The sequence below is a fragment of the Stigmatopora nigra genome, chromosome 20, assembly GCF_051989575.1.
Source record: "Stigmatopora nigra isolate UIUO_SnigA chromosome 20, RoL_Snig_1.1, whole genome shotgun sequence".
In the NCBI taxonomy this organism is placed as follows: Eukaryota; Metazoa; Chordata; class Actinopteri; order Syngnathiformes; family Syngnathidae; genus Stigmatopora; species Stigmatopora nigra.
Genome location: NC_135527.1, coordinates 6,331,911 through 6,351,810, shown reverse-complemented (window position 1 = coordinate 6,351,810; position 19,900 = coordinate 6,331,911). Strand labels below are relative to the sequence as shown.

At 44.3% G+C, this 19,900-nt stretch overlaps 3 protein-coding genes across 4 annotated transcripts; all 3 read right to left on the bottom strand.

Moving 5' to 3' along the window:
• Positions 1-211: 211 nt before the first annotated feature.
• On the bottom strand, positions 212-2,630 carry LOC144213637 (low density lipoprotein receptor adapter protein 1). The gene is made up of 3 exons (XM_077742205.1): positions 2,359-2,630; positions 1,147-1,740; positions 212-684 (listed from the first exon to the last, which is right to left on the bottom strand). The coding sequence occupies exons 2-3, from the start codon at positions 1,679-1,681 to the stop codon at positions 599-601; spliced, it is 621 nt and encodes a 206-aa protein (XP_077598331.1). The 5' UTR covers positions 1,682-1,740; positions 2,359-2,630; the 3' UTR covers positions 212-598.
• Positions 2,631-4,020: 1,390 nt separating this feature from the next.
• On the bottom strand, positions 4,021-9,287 carry irs4b (insulin receptor substrate 4b). The gene is made up of 3 exons (XM_077741736.1): positions 9,158-9,287; positions 5,432-9,085; positions 4,021-5,220 (listed from the first exon to the last, which is right to left on the bottom strand). Exons 2-3 carry the CDS (start codon positions 8,778-8,780, stop codon positions 5,216-5,218), a joined length of 3,354 nt encoding a protein of 1,117 aa, XP_077597862.1. The 5' UTR covers positions 8,781-9,085; positions 9,158-9,287; the 3' UTR covers positions 4,021-5,215.
• Positions 9,288-9,582: 295 nt separating this feature from the next.
• Positions 9,583-19,848, bottom strand: gc2 (guanylyl cyclase 2). Of its 2 annotated transcripts, none has more exons than XM_077741738.1 (24): positions 19,802-19,848; positions 19,238-19,527; positions 19,039-19,167; positions 17,752-17,931; positions 17,563-17,680; positions 17,195-17,496; positions 16,425-16,556; positions 16,255-16,358; positions 16,077-16,195; positions 15,221-15,305; positions 15,064-15,157; positions 14,880-15,002; positions 14,396-14,476; positions 14,144-14,320; positions 13,534-13,690; positions 13,320-13,469; positions 13,109-13,257; positions 12,440-12,603; positions 12,181-12,373; positions 11,616-11,790; positions 11,200-11,298; positions 10,594-10,688; positions 10,441-10,526; positions 9,583-10,016 (listed from the first exon to the last, which is right to left on the bottom strand). In XM_077741738.1, the coding sequence occupies exons 2-24, from the start codon at positions 19,466-19,468 to the stop codon at positions 9,890-9,892; spliced, it is 3,270 nt and encodes a 1,089-aa protein (XP_077597864.1). In that variant the 5' UTR covers positions 19,469-19,527; positions 19,802-19,848; the 3' UTR covers positions 9,583-9,889. The 2 variants fall into 2 exon arrangements, with proteins under 2 accessions (XP_077597864.1, XP_077597865.1); XM_077741739.1 differs by adding an exon at positions 10,283-10,371 and having other exon boundaries at positions 19,238-19,845.
• Between the last annotated feature and the right edge of the window lie 52 nt (positions 19,849-19,900).

Genomic DNA, 19,900 nt, shown 5'->3' with positions numbered 1-19,900 from the left:
ACGTGGAACTTTTCAAAAGGCCTATTTTGAGGTATTCAAAATCCATAAATTGCCCACCATGGGAAAGCTACCTACCACATGACTAAATCAAAACACCCCCCCCCCACCCGGTTGACCCTCGACTCCCACTAGAGGCCAAATGTGACATTTCAAGCAAACCACACTCATTCATCATTCAAAATTTCCCTTTCCCATCACTTAACGACGCATATTTCAACTGGTATAAAATCATTTTAATACATATTTGATTCCATATGTACATAATCACAATAAAAAAACATCACAATGATTAAAAAAATAATAAAATTAAAGCAGGCACACGTGTGCTCTTTGTAAAGACAACATTTAAAAACACTTAGTGGCACTTGGGTATTAAAAAAATATGGATAATATTTCAAATGTGGAATGATTTTACAGCTAGAAATGTCTAAATTGGACACTGAGGTCTTTGTGTACACATGGTAAATAACAGTATCCTCAGTGTTGAGGGCTCCACAAGCGTTTGGAATATTAAACAGGGTGAAAAAAGTCAAAAAAAGGCTTCGTAGAGGACTCACTGAATCCCGCAGTCGTCTTGGGGGTCCGAGGGGGGCGGGGCTTAGGCCCAGCTGTCGGCGGAGGACCCTCGTCTGGTGATGGCTCGGAGGGGGCTTCGGGAAACTGAGCCTCTTTTCTTCCAGCGGACTGAAAAGGAAGAAAAATATGGATTAGATATGAAAAAAACATTAAAAAGTATTTGAATAAATGTTGACAGATTGGGTAAAAGTCCTGCTAAAATGAGTGGGTTATGTTCACAGTGCAATTGGTTTGGAGTGTTTGGGATCTGGCAACCCTGAGGCGCCATTAGGAAGCATTAAATGATTAAAAGCGCTTGAATAAATGTTGACAGATTGGGTAAAAGTCCTGCTAAAATGAGTGGGTTATGTTCACAATGTGATTGGTTTGGAGTCTTTGGGATCTGGCAACCCAGAGGCTCCATTAGAAAGCACTTATAAGCAAACAATAACATCAGGAAATGAATAAAGAGGCTTAAAATACCCCAAAAATCAACAGTCAATAAAAAAACCTTCAAAATAAATCTGAATAAGCGAACACAGCGCTTTGAGGACCGGGTTCGAGACCCTAGATGTAAGAGAATGGACTTACTTTTCCCCAAAGTGGTGGGCAATGTGTAGCTTTTGGCAGGGGGCGACGGCGGAGGGGCCGCCGGTTCGCCGAGGGCCTGCTGGAAGGAGCGCGCAAGACAACCGGTCATGTCTCGCGCCCGTTCGGCCCGTTGGCACCAGAAGACACGGCACTGAAGCTGCTGCCCCTGGTGGCGGCAGATATAGAGGAAGACGTTGGGGCGCTCGGCGTCTGCGGCGCAGTAGGCAATATCCCGTAGGTATGTCTTGGCTAGTTGGCGCCCCGTGCTGAGCTCCTTGACCTCCACGTAGCGTGGGCGCACCACTAGGGCGTGGTCCTTGCCTGGCTTCTTGGCCACGCCCACTAGAAGTCGCTCAATGGCGTCCCGCGCTTGATCACGGTCCAGGGAGAAGATTTTCTCTGTTCCAAGGTAGTGGACTTTGAAAAGCGGGTCGCCGTGGGATAGCGACTCGGTGCGGTCGCGCTGGAAGCGGCGACGGAGCGCCGCGGGAGAGTTTTTTAGAGTCTGCATGAGCTGGAACGAGCCCAGAGCCATGGCGGTGAGATCCACGTCGTCCACCGTTTAGGGCCTAACGATGCATTCGCTGCTTTCCTCTGGGAAAAAACAAAATAAAAAGGTCTTCTGTGAGTGAAAAAGTCAGTCTTATGTAACCAACGCCATTGTTTCAAGTCATTTACCCATTGTGTGACTAATTTTGGCACGCCAACTCGCATTTTTAAAACTATTCCCGACTATTTGGCCATTGTTAGTTGAGACCAAAGCAGGAAATTTCCTACGTGCCTTAAACGTAGCAAACATTTTCAATTAAAGACAAATTAACTGTGACATAACTATTCTTTTACTCTTGATGGAAATAAGCCAAATAATGACCTAATTTCTCTTAATTGTTTGGTGGGTTATTGCAATAAAAACAGGCACCTTCCTCAATTTGGGTCACTCATTGTGGTAATTCACGCTTTTTTGACACGGAATTTGACAATGTTTTGGTGTCAATAAAGTTTCATTTTGTCTGTAAACAAATGCTTTGCGTTCAAATGAACAAGTCTGGGTGAGTATTTGTGAGTTTGGTTGAAACAAGGTTATTAGTTTGCAATGTAGTCTGTGCAAATCACCATATAGATAAGATTATTTCTTTTAAAAAACACAAACAACATTTTTAAAAAGTGAAAAACCTACTAATATTTGTAAAACACTTTCACTTGTCAACTCACCTGGCCGTAGTTGTCTCATGCACACGATGTCCGTGAACGCCTCAAACGAAACGTGGAGAGTCAAGCGAAGCTAAAACACGCTAAAAGAAAATCAAAACAACAAACAAAAGTCCAACTTCGATGACAAAAAGCTGCAGATTTAGCCCCGCTTTAGCATTTAAGTCGACTCGTCGCCTTTCAACAAGAACGCCGCGTTATCTCGTTCAACCGGGGTGCTCGTGCTCGACGAGTTTCCGCTTGCGACAGTTTTAAAAGCGAGCGCGCACGCGCACTTGCGTCAGAGGCAAGGGGGAGGGTCTCCTAAAAGGGGGCGCAAGGGGAAAACATAAATGACGTGTTTGTCTACGACGCCTTCCCAAAAACAGGAGCATATTATGTATATAATCTTACTAATTAAGTTATACATTGGACATCTATTGACGCCAATGGCAGCATCCAATCACCCATCTTAAATAGGCGTCCAATCCAATTGAAGACCTGGCAACCATTTCATCGGTTGCCATTCCTTCCACTTTAACTGGATTGGACATCTGGCAACCTCAATGGCAGCTAATGAAAGAAATGACAGCAAAATAAGACATTACATTGTACAAGTTAGTATCCCAAAATGGAGCATTAAAAGTTTTTTTATCCAATTTATATCATATAAATAATAATATTTGATCATTAATTGATTCTGGGTCACTTAACTTTAGCAGGGCATGTGAAAAAATAGCCTTTTGCTTCCTATGAATCTATTTTTAGGAGGCCAAAAATATTTGTTTTCATTGGTGGGTGTGAACGCGGGTGTTTGACGCGTCCAAACAGTGGGGCTCCTGTTTTCCCACCCAAAAGCCATAAAAAAAGGCCTCAAGGCACCACACTGCCGTCATTCTCACTCTCCCGTCCACGGTTCACGTTTCAATAAAGTTGCAGCTACTTTTTGAAAGGTCAACAAACTCAAATTTGACCTTTATGGGAAGTTAAAAAAAGTCCTGCATTGGGAAACGATACAGAAAAAAATGATTGCTAATATAGCATAAACTATGACATTTCTAGTTGTAATAATTCATCCTTTTTTTTAAATGACTCATTCCCCAGTTGTACATTTCCAAATAAGGGCGTATGTGGTGTGAATTGGGAATGACAACATGTCTGCTCCCTCCACCCTTTTTTTCTCTTTTTTTTTAGGAATCTTAAAAAAGAAAAATGATGTCATTTCCGTTTCTTTCAGTGGAATACGGTTAAAGCAGCTCGTTGTATAAAGTACAATATACAATGTATGTTTGTATATAAAATAGCAATAAAGTTTTGACTTCAATAAGAGTTTAAAATCACTGTCAATGGCATTAAAATGAGTTTTTTTTCGGACTTAATTAGTTCAAATCGAGTCTATTTCATGATAGAATTGAAAATATTTGAAATTAATCGCGATAACAAATTTCCATATGGAAAATTAATAAATAAATGGAAATAAATCAAATTAAATACCAGGCTAATGTTGTCAAGGGGTAGCTTTGCACCCTCTTGTGGACAAAAGATGGTATTGCGGGTTGCTTTAGTTTTAACAGATGGAACTTTTGGTTACAAAAAATAAAAGGTATTAAGCATTACAAGTATTGGAAGTAAATTGCAAAAAAATAATGATTTTTAGTCCTGAATAAAATAAAATGGCAAACAAAGTGCAGAACATGAACATTTTATTGCAATAGCTCTATGGAAAGCAAAAGTTTGATCAATATAAACACTATTCGGAAACTGCTCGCCAAATAAACTGATTTCTTTGAACGCACCTCCGTGTGAACATGGAGGAAAGAAATATTAAAGAAAAGCGGCGTGAAAAAGGGAGGAAAATAAAGGTCAGGACTTTTAATTTGAAGGCGGAACGATCTGGTTGACCTGAACTGTACCACAACAGCAGCAGCAGCAAAAAAAAAAAGAAAAAAAATGGAATATAGTTCCAAAACATACTCCGATTTTCAAATACAATCAACTGCAAGTTGCCGCCCGAAAAAATAAAACGTCAAAATTCGTATTTTGCCTGAATGCCACAGCAAATGAAAAAAAACAACAACAAAAACGCTATTTTAGGCAAACGCGCTAAAGATGCTAAATCAGTCTCGATTTGACGTTGCCGAGATGACACTTGTGAGGCAAATAGTCGTCTGAGCCAGCCCAGTTTGAAATACTGAAACATTGACAGTTGAAATGATGTGAAAAAATGAAAATATGGTGAAAAAAATGAGCACTTTTGCTGTATATTGAATCTTTTTGGAACGATCCAACTGCCCGGGAGGCGCGGGGGTGTCCTAAGATGGTCTATCCTAGTACGAGGCACTGTACCGTGCATTGCGCGAGGTAAAAATGGAAAATATGAATCGTAATAATAATAATAAGAATAATCAGCATAATAAATAAGTCCTCCAAATGCCACTTTAGTTAAGAAATGTACCGGAACTGTTCAAACCTAAATGTGCAAGAAAGGAAATTGACTTCCTGTTTGAAAACAAAAACAAAAACATTAATACTTAACACCCACATTTTCTACAACAACTTTTGTCCTTAATGCCTCCCTTTTTTTTTCTTAATACCGTTTGAGTAAGTGGACCCACCTGCTGTTTGTTCAACAAAAGGCGGGAAAAAGCAGCGAACGCCGGCCCTTTAACCGGAGACCGGTCATATTATTAGGTACATTTAAAAAAAAAAAAGTGAAAATTTGCATAAAAACCGAGGAAAAATAAAATATGATGGAGTTCAAACAAATGGGGGAGAACCAAAAAAAAAAAGCAAGCCTTTTTCTGTCTTCGGCACCCTCCGCGCACGTCATTTTCTCAGGGTGGAGGATGGGGGGGGGGTGGGGGGGGGGGGTCTTCGTGGTTCAGTCTGTGAAGGACAAAAAAATTTTGATTGTTAGGTATCAATAAGTAGTGACCTGGAAATGTCCCCCCTCTACCATAGTAGGGGGAGGAGGTTAAATAAATGAATGCTCTTGTTGGGGAGGGGTCTTATTACAGGGGTGGTCGTAAACTCAAGTCAGCCTGAAAATAGATGGGTAAATAAAGACTGGCAAGTGCGAGGGGCGCGGCGTACTCACCCTTGGTGGTCGGGGCGTCTGATTTGGGGCAGCCCAAACCGGCGTAGGCCTGGTTTTCCGGTAGTGCCGCACTCTGCCGGACCCCCGTAGACACGCCGGCGTCCGAACTTTTGGGCTCCAAGGCGATGTAGTTAAGGCCGTTTTGGTATCCCGCAGACGGTTCGCCCGCGTACATTCTGGGGGCGGCGGGGGTTCCCTGCGGATCCCCGTGGCTTTTCACGGACATCCACACGCCGTCAAAGGGCGGCGAAGCGTTGGGGGCGGCCGGCGTCGGGGGGTTGGCGGAGGGTGTCGAGCCGGAAGACGACGCGGAAGAGAAGGTTTCGGAGCTGTGTCGCCGCCTGCCTTGCGGGTCGGCCCGGATGACCTTTGGCTCCGGCACCTTCTCGGGGGTCCCCGGGGGCAACGTGGGGGACCCGGCGGACGCGTCGCACAGGTGCCGTAGTACGGCGTGAGTCCTTTGGCCCTCGCTGAAGGTCATATCCGTGTAGTCGTCGGCCGGCGACCTCCAGCGGCCGCCCACTGGGGCGCCCGGGTTGCTGGCTAGGGGTCGGATGTAGCTAGGGGGGTTCCAGGGCGCCACCAAGCTGGGGCGTGGCGAGACGCTCTTGCTCGGGAGCTCGTCGCTTTCCCGATGGTGGCGACCCGTTTCCATGCTCATGTAGTCCGGCCCACTTCGGGGCAAAGGTGGGGTTCGCCGTTCTTCCCTGGGGGTCGGGGGAGCCTCTTCGTCCTGGGTGGATAGGGCGTAAGGAGGGGGCTGCTGTTGGCGGGGATAGTGGTCCCCAAAGTCAATATTGATGTACTCCCCCGGACTGGGGGGTCTGTCGGCGGGGGCTGAAGTGGAGGGGGCGTGGACACTTCTCCGGCCCAACGGCAGGCGGTCGGGTCTGGAGACGCGGGAGTCAGCTGTTGCGTGGTGAGCTCCGTAAGGTGGGGGCGGGTGCGGGGGTACGGGGGCGCCCCTCCGCTCGGGGCCGGCGGGGGAACTCATGGGGACGTAGTCGTCGTAGTCCTTCTCGTCCCTGGACGGGGCCTTGTAGGAGCGGGGGAGGGAGAAGTAAGGGCTGAAGGACCTCCAGGCGGCGGAGGAGGACCCCACGCCCACGTCTGGTCGGCGCCCCCCTCCGGACGCCATGTCCATGTATTCTCCATTTTGGGCTCTTCCGTGGGAGGCTCGGACCGGGGAGGGCGAGCCGGCGCCGCACCCCGGGAGCATCATCACGTAGCCGTGGGGGTCGGCGGTGGACTGGCGCTGGGCCGAGCGCGGCGCCGAAGTGGGGCTGTGGTAAACAAGGGGGTGGGCCACGTGATGGAAGCCGGCCTGCATGGGTACGTAGTCGGGGGGCGCGTCCCTAGGGGGTGTGGCCACGCCACACATCATGGGCACGTAGCCGGCGTCTTCTTTTGGGGCGGACAGTGGGGGGCGCTCGCCACCGCTGCTCTCCGCCCGAGGTGGCGCCGTGGTTCGGCGGACCCCCGAGGTCGTGGCGGCGTCGGCCCCCTCCTCCAGGGAAAAATGGGTGGGGGTTACCTTGGGGTTGACTGGCGCCCTCCGCCTCCGTTGCCATGACGACGTCCAGCGTTCGTCCTCAGTGGTGGACGTGCTCTCATCTCGCGTGGTTTCGGCGGCGGCGCCCGCCGGGTCGCGGTTCCAGCCCACCGCCATGTAGTCGCTCAAGCAGTTCTCCTCTCGGATCGGTGGGGTGTTACCCAGGGAATCCGGCGTGTTGCTGCGAACGCGGAAGTACCTGAAGTCGCCGGGGCTGGAGCCGTACTCGTCTGAAGAGTTGAAGCCGCCGTCGGACGGCGAGCCGCAGATGGAGGCGCTAGAGGGGCGGGTCAATGTGTCTGAGACGGAACCATGACCGCTGCTGGATGACACGCTGACGGGGCTGGTGGCGGAAGGGAAGTGGGACATCGGGAGGGAGGCGGAACGGGCGCTGTGAGATGCCGGGACGGCTCTAGCGCCGCGCCCCACCGGCACACCAGTCGGAACCCCCTCTCCGCGGTTGTGGTGAGACCGCGCTGCTCCAAGTTGGAGTAGGCTCCCCGTGGCGGAGCGAAAGGGTCGGTTCATGGTCCCCTCGCCTTCACTAGACGTGCGGAAACGGTAGGCGGCGTTGCTTTTACTAGACGGCGGCGTCCCTACCAACGATTCCATCCGAGACCGCCGTTGCAGCCCAGTCTGGCTAGGCGGTAGGTTGCTAAGATGTCGCCTTGTGGTGACAAACGCCACCGGGTTAGATCCCGACGACTGGCTCTTGCTTCGGGGACGTAGCTCGGCGAAGGCCTTCAAAGCCTTCATAGTGTCCAGGATGGTTTCGTGCATTTTCTGGGCCACTACCGAGTCGTCTACCTGCATCCATAACTCCCCCGGCCCGGTAGAGGAGAAGCGACCCACCTCGATGAAGAAGAAGCTCTCCGAGTGTCCGCAACGACGGATGTTCATCAGGTGCTGGTTGAAGCAGGGGGTGTCGGAGTTGAGTTTCACCAAGTGAAGTGTTTTAGATGATAGGCAGAGGCGATATAACCCGGCTAGGTTCTTGGTCTGACCCAAGCCTTTAGGTTTGACGTTGACATTCCAGACCTCCTTGAAGACCGTCCCGGGGGTGACGGTTCCATATCCGTCATCCAAGTCGTCGGCAATGGGGTGCCCCTTGCGCCCCTCGCTCATTAACTGTCCCACCGCTATGTACCAGTCCTCCTGGTCCCGTTCGTTTTCCGCCACCATAGCAAAATACTCATCTTTAGTATAGAGGGCGATCAGGTGCTTGTTTTTCGAGTCGGCCCTCTTGTTAACCGTGAAGCACTGGTAGAGGTATATCACCCTCTTGGGCGAAGACGGCCCGACGGAACCCGCCCGTGGGACGCCGCGGAATTTCTTCTCGCTGTCGTAGTACTCCAAACGACTCGGACCCAGGTGACTTGAAGCCCTTAGGACGAAGAAGCGCTTGTGGCCATGTTTTTGCTTGCGTAAATAGCCGCATTTACGGACGTCGTCGGTTGGGTTGGCGGCGAAGACGGCGGCTGGTTGTGGTGGTGGTGCCGGTCCGGGTTCCACAAGGGGTGACGACGACGTTTTCCCACCTGGGGTGTCCTCACCTGGGTCGGCACACAACTGCAGGGACGCCAAGTCGTATTGAAACTGCGGCTCAAAGTGGTGGACGTGGTAGGAGGGCGGCAACTGATGGGGACGCGACCCCCCACCACCACTAATGTTGACTACCGGGGAAGGGGCTTCCCCACTGGCCGACTGAGAGCCGACATTCCTCTGTTGCGCCTCCAGGACCAACATCGCTGCCTTGCCTTCTTGGTAATCAAGCAAATTGGCCATCCGGGGTCGCATTTAAAGGTCACTTTGCTTGTAAGCTAATCCAAGTGGACCACGACTCCATTATTGGGGGACGGGCTAACACGCTAGGCCGGCTAACACGAAGCTAATAGGTGCGCTTTTATTTATTTATTTTTAAAAGCCTTCCACTTGGAGTTTCAGCGTTTAAAAACGCGTCTTTTAACCCCGCTGTAGGGGGGAGATAATATGCTAGGGGCTAGGTTGGGGAAATAAAGCCTACCGTGTGGAACATGGCCGCGTTTGAGCTTGTTTCTCCGGCTAGCTGTTAGCAACTCGTTCGTCTTCTCCTGTACACAAGTCTACGGGCCAAAGCACAAACAACACGTGATTAATTGCGTCACTAGAAAAGGGCGGGTTTGAGTGCAAGGTACCGGGTTGTGATTCGCTGAGGAGAGTTGAAGGGAAATGATGACAGGTGTGGAGTCCAATTGGCGCAGGACACTGCAGACTGCGTCAATGCCGACATCCAATCAGAGGCGACGGCGTTTACCTCGGGATAAAAATAGGCGTCAACTTTGTGAGGTTGATGTGGAAATTAATGATTGGGAGTGTTATCAAAATGTATTCAGAAAACTTTGATATTGCTGAAAAGATTAATTATAAAAGATGAAAATTGTCTTACCAATATAGAAGAGGTGGTAGAAATCCAGAATTTGCAGTTTTTCTAGCAAAAGTGATGCTGTAATAAAAATACTCTAAATATCATAATTGTCAATATTTTTATGAAGTAGATTAACATGTAAATTTGAATTAAAAATATATATTTTTTTGCAATAATCAGAATTCTCATTATGAATTTGTTGAAATACTTTATTATTTCAATTCATTCTCTATTTTTCTGGTTCAGGGTTTGTGCAATTTACATTGGTGTTAATATGTTGGCACAGTTGTCCTCTTCTATTGGCTCAAAATACTGAATTTAATAAAAATACATAACGTATCTCATATCATCTATTGTTGTGGTTGTAAATTAGGGCGAGTCGGGTCACCTAAACTGCCACAGATCCCCACTTTGCTGAGTGGCTAATCCCAACATTCACCTGCACTGTAGAAACATTGAACTGGAAGCCTACATCTTGAAGTCGCCCCCTGGCGGCCTTGGCTCAGTGATGCGCCATCATGATGACGTTGTCATCCTCACAGGTTTGCGTTACCGCCCGGATGTGGGATAACTTCCTCACCGCCTTGTACAGAGCTCGTCTCAGGTCTTTTGGCTCCTTGGTGGACACACTGAAGAAAAATGGGGTTGTATCACTTTAAAAAATGAACTGGGATATCAACTTTGAGGGGCGTAGACACGGGAAGTAAAATGTAAAGTTGATGTTATGTTACAAATATTTTTAAACCTTGAAAAGTAGAAGAACTGAGTTCCTAGTAGCAATTGCAAAATTGGGAACCACCCCCCCAGTTTGAAATGGTTTAGTCCATATGACTTGGCTAGCATTCCCAAAGCAAGCTAGTAATGTTATACATTTTTTGACAATGCATAACATTACCTCAGTTTTTCTTCTCTGCAAGCTGCTTCTCGGCCTGCCGCTTCTTGTACTGGACTATTTCGGCCATCTGCAGCCCGTGGGCCATTTGCCTAATGGAACCAAGCGAACATCATTAAGGCCCGCCCATTTTTTTTAACATCCATACATATTAAACTTACCTGGATTTGATTTCTGGAGGTACAGGAAGAGGTTTAGTGAAGCCGTCCTTTCCGACAAGCCAATAGGTCTCCTCGGTCCCTTTCCCCTACAAAATAAAACACAATGAATATCTTAATTGTCAATCGTCGTCGGATGGGTGGGGGGTGCCGTACTTTGACTTCTGTCCTTCCCCTTAACTCCAGCTTGTAGCCCAAGTTGAGCTGACGTAGGATTTTCACGGTGTCCTGGTGAACGTGGATCCTGTAGGCTGAAGAAAAGCCGCCAAATTGAGCGGTTAGACTAGGGGTGGGCAAACCATGGCCCGCGGGCCGAATGTGGTCCGCAAGGTGTTTTAGTCCGGCCCGCCAACGTTTTCCAAATAATTTTAAAATTTATTTATTTATTTTAATTTTCTTGTGTTTTTTTAATCCCCAAGATGGCGCTGTCACATGGAAGCCAGTGGCAGTAGCTGTGTCCACTCTTATTTGTTTTTCGTGTTTTGCAGCCCCCTATCTTTTTTGAAATATCATTTTAATATTTCTTAATACATTCCTTTACTTACTTGACTTTGTACTTTATACTTTAATGATGAGTATGTTAATACTTTTGTCCTTTTTAGTCTGTTTATGTTTTATATGTACTGTTAACGGATGCACTTTTTTATATGTATCTTGTGCTGACCCATCTGTCAAATTTTTAAAGTAAATGTGACCTCCCGGGCCCAAAAGTTTGCCCACTCCTGGGTTAGCCCATTGTTAAACAAAATGGCCGACACTTACGTAGTCCGCTGGACTCCATGCGAGAGGCTGTGTTGACGGTGTCCCCGAATAAGCAATAGCGTGGCATGGTCAGGCCCACGACTCCTGCCACGCATGGTCCTAAGGGACAAAGAAAAACATGAAAAATGGACTGGAAATGCTTTAAAAATGGATTGGACGTCTATTGCCGTCAATGGGAGTTTTTGAAGGTGCTTTGAAATACTGCAGTAAATGATAGAAGAGCCAATTTGGGATATCTGGGCAATCTATTAGCATGCTATCCATCCATAGGGTTTCTGTTCTGGTGTGGTAGCTTACTACAAACGATGCATTCTGGTTGTGATGTCACAACCAGAAGAAATGGGGGGGGGGGGGGGGGGAAGTGGGTGTGGCCTACATGGCCAAGCTTATTTTCTGGCATATACGCCATATCCCACCTGTGTGGAGTCCAATGCGGATCCTAACAGGGACATCGGGCATATGTCTCATCTTGAAGGTCCCCACCGCGCTCAAGATGTCCAGGGACATATTGGCTATCTCCGCCACATGCCGGTTGCCGTTGGGAACGGGGACGCCGGATGCTACCATGTAGGCGTCGCCGATGGTCTCCACCTGGGGGGTGAGAGAGGACGCTATTGTGTGACATGCTGAAGAAAAGTATTTGTGTATGTGTATGTGTATGTGTATGTGTATGTGTATGTATATGTATATGTATATGTACATGTACATGTACATGTACATGTACATGTACATGTATATGTATATGTATATGTATATGTATATGTATATGTATATGTATATGTATATGTATATGTATATGTATATGTATATGTATATGTATATGTATATGTATATGTATATGTATATGTATATGTAAATGTATATGTATATGTATATGTAAATGTAAATGTATATGTACATGTATATACAACTAATCACTGTGTGACTATTTCTCCCTGTCTTTTTAAGCAATAAGAAAATGTGTGGGTGCAACATAAGCACCTTGTAGACGTCGTGGTTTCCAATGATGGCGTCGAAGAGGGTGTAGAGGCTGTTGAGGAGGGCGACCACCTCAATGGGCTCGCTATTGGCCGAGATGGTGGTGAAACCCACGATGTCGCTGAAGTAGAGTGACACGCTGTCAAAGTGTTCGGGTACCACGGCGCCGCCTATTTTCAAGGTCTCGGCTACGGATCTGCGGAGAATGGAGAATTTTTGTTTCTGCAATGGGGGCTGCTGCGTTGGTGTTGGGGGGTCTCACGGGGGGAGCATTTGGGTGAGGAGCTTCTCTGTTTTCTGCTTTTCAATCTCCAGTTCCTCGGTTCGTTCTCGGATCAGTTCTTCCAGGTTGGACGAGTATTGCTCCAGCATCCGTAACATGGAGTCGATGATGTTGGTTTTCTTGCCTTTGTTGATGTCTTTGAACTACAACAATTGGTCAAAAGGTCCCAATTTTGGGTGAAAAATGTGATAGACACACAAAAATAATAATAAAATGATAAGGACATTGTTTATTAATGTCTTAAAATAAATAAATCATATGAAAATGTGCCCTGCTTTGGTTAAATAGTTCCATTGCCACTACTATGGTAGATGTAATACCCTCAAGTGTCCGCCAGAGGGCAATTGGTCAAAGTGTGCCAATTTTGGGTGAAAAATGTTATAAACACACAAAAATAATAAATAAAATGATAAGAATGTGGATTATTAATGTCTTAAAATAAATAAACCATATGAAAATGTGCCCTGCATTGCTTAAATAGTTCCACCGCCACTACTATGGGAGATGTAATACCCCAATTATCCACAAGAGGGCGCAAATGACCCATTCTACTGCTTAATAAGGGAAATTGCAATCATTCTTAAGGGAAGCAATTGAAAGACAATAGAAGCAGTGAATTCAATTGAACTCAAATAAAAAAATGGCTACCTGGTCAAATATCTCCTCAAAGTTGGGTCTCTTTTCCGGCTGTTCGTTCCAGCATCGTTTCATCAGCTGGATGCACTCAAATGGCGCGCAGTCCAAACTCACGGCGGGTCGGCACAACGGTGGCGGTTTGCGTAGCTTCTCGATCACATCTGTAAAAAAATATATATATATTTTTTAAATCGTCTGTCGAGAAGATCCTCTAAGTGTCCACCTGAGGGCGACAGATCCATCGTGCAAAATGGAGGCCCCCGAACAACCACTTCTTGCGTGATGATGGCGAAGCTGTACACGTCTCCAGGCTTGGTCCCGCGGAGCCCAGGCTGTGGGGCTCTTAGGAGCTCGGGGGCGGTCCACAGGAGTTCTGCAGGGTGGGAGGATGTCTCAATTCGAGGGAGGAGGACGAAGACCCCCATTTGCATGCTTACCTTCGGCGGGGGGCTCCACATGGGGGAACTTCTGAGCTTCCACAACGGCGTTGTAGCCGTAGTCTGTGATTTTTAACACGAAGCGTCCATCTACCACGCAGTTGCGAGATTTCAGGTGGGAGTGTGAGACCCCGCAGTGGTGGAGGTATTTCATCCCCTGGAAAATTCGGGGAAAAATAAGTCAGATTTTTGCCACTGATTCATAAGTAAAACTCCAAAAACTCCATAAATTACAGCATCTACTGTTTTTTCTTGTCATTATAGTACTTACTGTTATAACTACTTTTTTGTCATTATAGTACTTACTGTTATAACTACTTTTTTCTTGTCATTATAGTACTTACTGTTATAACTACTTTTTTGTCATTATAGTACTTACTGATATAACTACTTTTTTGTCATTATAGTACTTACTGTTATAACTACTTTTTTCTTGTCATTATAGTACTTACTGTTATAACTATTTTTTTCTTGTCATTATAGTACTCACTGTTATAACTCCCTTTTTTCTTGTCATTATAGTACTTACTGTTACAACTCCTTTTTTTCTCCCCATAATCCCTCGGGAAAAAAATGTGCCAATTGAAATTTGTTGTCAAACTCAACTGACCTTAATCAAATCCAGCAGTAGGGAAGACTTGAACATCCAGTCCAATTTAACGTCCTCGTTAAGAAGCAGATCTTCCAGGCTTCCCCGCGAGCAGAATTCTGTGACGATGGCGAACACGCCGCAGTCCAGGAAGAAGCCGAGGAACGGGTTGATGTTCTCATGCCGCATGTCCTTCATCTTCATCACCATCATCATCATCATGTCAGTGTCAGTCGGCACCATTTTGTTCTGCCATGTTTTATCAATGCTTACCAGTTCAAACAAATCACTCGTTTTGGGGTTGATGTTGTTAAATGAGCCACATGGAAGTCTCTTAAGCCAAGCCCAGTCCCCCTAGTGGACACAATATTAACCAATGACACCAGTGTTGTGTATGATGAAATTTTAAAAATGTTTAAAATAACAAAACAAAGGGATTCTATTAGAAAAGTGTCTATGTGTCCATATATTTTTGGACCAGAATTGAGTTCATTCTCTTCTTCCAATCACAATGAATTGGACGCTTAGCACCAAAAATGCTAACTAAACTTCTTATTTTGTTACCCAAAATCAACAAGAAGTGACCCGAGTATAAGACGACCCCAAATACAGTGGTGCCTCGAGATATGAGCTTAATGCGTTCCGGGACTGAGCTCGTATGTTGATTTACTCGTAACTCAAATGAAGGTTTCCCAAAGAAATTAATTAAAAACAACTTTTGCAATATAAAAAAACATGTTTTTTTTATGATACTCACCTCCAAAATGACAACGTTGGAATTCTCATACGTGGCGGGCGACTGGGTGGAGATGGGCGACATGTGACTACAATCCGACATGCTCTTAGCGCCGCTAGCCCTGCTATCATCCAGGCTCAGCTTCTGAAAAAAATCCCCCCTTTATGTTCCCACAGTCCTGAACCCCAAAGAAAACCCACCAAACCTTGCTAAGCGATGGGTTGATGAAGGTGACGTCCTCTAGAGTCAGCAGAATCTTATTTGGTCCCCGGACCAGCCGAATCTGGTTAAGCCGTCGCCTAGGAAACATGAATAGAATATTTATTTACTTCTCGGACTTGTTCCGTTGGTACTGGACTCACCTGACAAAATATAGCGAGGCTAATGCTAGCACGCAGGCGCCGATTGCTCCGAGCACGATGCCGAGGGTGGAAAAAATATCAACCCCTGTGAAGACACACAAAAAGCTTCTCAAGATTCTTAGGTGGATTTATGAGATGGCTTCAATCCAATCCAATATAATCTAAAATAAAATAATCTATTTTATAACAATCTCATCTAATTTATGATAATATATTCTAGAATAATTTCATCTAATCTATAATATATTCTATAACATTATCTAATCTGTAATAATATATTCTATATTATCTAATCTATGATAATATATTTGATAATATCATATATAATATATTCGATAATATTAAATATAATATATTGTATAATCTCATCCAGTATATGATATATGTATTCTATAATAATCTAATCCATTATATACTATTCTACAATAATATAATCTATGATAATCTATTCTATAATAATCTCATCTATATTCTATTCTACAATAATCTCATCTATGATAATTTATTTTACAATAATCTTATCTATGATAATCTATTCTATAATGATCTCATCTATGATAATCTATTCTATCATATCATCTATAATATATTCTATAATATTCTCATCTATAATATATTATAATATATATTATTATTATATTATCTATTCTGTAATAATCTCATCTATGATAATCTATTCTATAATAATCTCATCTATATTCTATTCTACAATAATCTCATCTATGATAATCTATTCTATAATAATATTATCTATGATAATCTATTCTACAATAATCTCATCTATGATAACATATTCTATAATAATTTCATCTATGATAATCTCCTCTAATTTATGAGATGGCTACAAGAAGCTCACCTGCAGAGCAGATGATACCAGGAGTGAACCAACAGGAGGCATCCCGCCCGGGACCCGAACCGCCAGGAAAGTGAATATCTCGACCCAGGAAGTGAACCGAATCCGTTTCCATGTGGAGCCTCGGGAACAGACTCGTTTTAGACGACATGGTGGAAACGAGGGAAAAACCACGGTTTACCTGTGGGTGGGCGCCAGCTCAGCGGAGACCCCATCGGTGTCCAGGACGACGTAGTCCAATAGAATATTTCCCGCGGCGTCCGATTTGAGGGGATGACTGAAGCCCTGTGGATTGAAACAGTCGCTATTTTATGTTGTTTTTAAGGTTAGATTTTGTGAACAGATGCTAACCTGAAAGCTGTGGCGGCCCACTTGTCGTGCGATATTCCCGCCAGACATCCATTCCTTGGAACGTCGGACCCGCTGGACGGCGTGGGCGAGGAGGACGACGGAGTTGTAGATGGTGCCGAAAAAGGGAGACACCTAAAGAAATATATTGTTGATTTCTCCTACTGACTATAAATTAAGATAATGTGGACTTTATTATATTAATTTGACTTTAATCTAATCTATGAATATCCAATATAATCCATGATTATATAATCTATGAAATTATATTCTCTAATCTCATCTATGATTCTCTATAATATAATCTTGATAATATATCCTATAAAAATCTCAACTAATCTATAATAATCTATTCTAAAATATGATCTATTCTATAATAATCTCATCTATGATAATCTATTCTATAATAATCTCATCTGTGATAATCTATTCTATAGTAAATCTCATCTATGACAATATATTCTATAATCTCAACTAATCTATGATCACCTATTCTATAATAATCTAATCTATGATAATCTAATCTATGAGTCTAATCTATGATAATCTAATCTATGATAATCTAATCTAAAAAAGTCTAATCTATGATAATATAATCTATGATAATCTAATCTATGATAGTCTAATCTATGATAATCTAATCTATGATAATCTAATCTAGGATAATCCAATCTACAATGATCTATTCTATAATAATCTCATCTAACCTATGATAATACATTCTACAAAAATCTCATCTCATCCAAATCTTAATTCCACGTTATTGTGTTCACCTGCTGGGGTTTAAGAACCCTGGCCACCTCCCCCTTTTGGACAGCATCCCCATAGGCCTGAAAAAACGACAGGTGGGGCGAATCCACAGTGACGGTAAGCACGGCATAGTAGGCCCGCAGCAATTTGCTGTTGCTCTTCAAGGCCGGATAGCTCAGGTTCCGGTACGGCAAACTGTAGAGGAGGGTGTCGTAGGGAACCAAAACCAGGGAGCCGTCAATCATCCGCATGTCGTAGGCCGTCTCCAACAGGAGTTTCTGGAGCTCGCCTCCATTCAACGCCGAGTGCATGCAGAGGATCAGTGCTAAGACAAAAATTGGAAATATTAGTACTACTACTACTACTACTAAAGGTCACCATAGAAACCCACCTCGTATTTCTCTCATCTTACGGACTTTAGCCAGAGTCCTCCGAATACTGTGAGGAGTATTCTCCATAACGCCGAGGATTCGGACTTGGAAAGCGTCGGCGCGGAGCGATTCGGCCACCTGCAGGAGGCGCAATGCGAAATTTTGAAACCAATGAGTCATAGTAGACCTTATTTCGAGACGTTCCATACCTTGTTGGCTGTTTCCACCCAGAGGTCATCAGAGGCAGAGATGATTCCCACGTGAGCCCAGCGGAAGTATCGCAGGATTCTTGAGATCACCCAAGAGGGGCGGGGCATGGAGCGGGTGAAGGTCGGGTGGCTCCGGATGCGCTCCAAATCGGAGCCGGGGCAACCCCATGCCAACAATGCCTGAAGGATGTATACAGTGATTCTACTTACAAATGTTTCTACATACAAAAACACAGTGGCACCTCTACTTACAAAATAAATTGTACTTACGAAAAATTCAAGTTACAAAACAAGTCATGGAACCATCAAATTTTGTAAGTACAGGTGTTACTGTACTTTTAGAGTACTAATAGCACATTTACTGACAAAATAAGTCATGAAACCAATGTATTTTGGATGTAGAGGTACTGTACACTAAAGTTTAGTACAGTACCTCTACTTACAAAATTCATTGGTTCCATGACTTGTTTTGTAACTTGGATTTTTTGTAAGTAGAGTGTATTTTGTAAGTCGATGTACCACTGTACTCTAAATTTTAGAGTACAACTTTAACTTTGACTTTACTCTAAAATTTAGAGTACAGTGGCACCTCTACTTACCAAATAAATTCTACTTATGAAAAATTCAAGTTATCAAACATGTAATGGAACCAATGCATTTTGTAAGTAGAGGTGCCACTGTACTTTAAAATTTAGAGTACACTGTACTCTATAATTTAGAGTACAGTGTACTCTAGGATTTAGAGTACAGTGTATTCTAGGATTTAGAGTAGTGTACTCTAAAATTTAGAGTACAGTGTACTCTAAAATTTAGAGTACAGTGTACTCTAGAATTTAGAGTACAGTGTACTCTAGAATTTAGAGTACAGTGTACACTAGAATTTAGAGTACAGTGTACACTAGAATTTAGAGTACAGTGGCACCTCTACTTACAAAATGCATTGGTTCCATTACGTGTTTTGTAAATCGAGGTTCCACTGTACTATAAATTCTAGAGTACAGTATACTCTAAATTCTAGAGTAGTGTAAACTAAATTCTAGAGTACAGTGGATCCTGTACTTACAAAATACATTCTACTTACAAATATTCACGTTACGAAACAAGTCATGAAACCAATGCATTTTGTAAATAGAGGTATTGTACTCTAAAATTTAGAGTACAGTGGAACCTCTACTCACAAAATGCATTGGCTCTATGACTTGTTTTGTAACATGGATATTTCATAAGTAGAACCACATTCTAAAAACCACCTCTACTTACAAAATGACTAATTTGAACTCATTTCACCTTATTCCAACTTTTGCTCAGCATGGAAGCAGCATCACAATAACCCGGATTGGCCGGTCCGATGAAAGCCGAGGCTTTGGTGTGGAACGCCACAAACTTCTCCAGACCTTTGGAGGTCACACACGGCTCCTGAAAAAAAAGATGGATGACCTAATTAGGATGTGGACACCAAAACCAACCATGAATCGTTAGTACTTACATGGAGAACCGTGTAGTCAAAAGTAGCAGCTTGGGACAAAATGGGATCCCTATTGATGTGGTTTACAGCCAGTTGTGCCGCCACATGGGGGAGGGACTTAGCGAAAATAGGGTCGCACTCCCAGGGGCCCACGACCCCAACCCGAAACGAGGCCCCCCCAACCCAGGGGGGCCACAACGAGACTAATAAAACCATGAAGAACCTTGAAAAGTGCAGATTCCATCCTTGCATGGCAAAATTCAGCGGCGAGATCTCACAAGTTGGACGTTTTTGTGTTGAAATTTTTGCTTCTACGGGATAAATAACATTAATTGTACATCATCCTGTCACAAAAACTGTAGTTTTTATTACTGTTGTGTATATCTATAGCGTTATAATCCGGAAAATACGCGAGTGGCTTTCCAATATCAACACTGGCATGGTCAGCCAAAACCGGATTAACTATTAAACCGGCTCATAACTGCCCTACGTATAATCCTTTATTTTAGAATCCCTATTTAAAATAGCCCAATATTAATTAAGGTACATGCTTTAAATGAAAAATAAATAAAAAACAAGTCCTACCATCCAATCAGGTCGTCTACAGAATAAGCAAAGACGATGTGATATATCCGTACAAATAAAGCCCCTCCCCCTTTCCCAATCGGACCGCCCCCTCTTTAG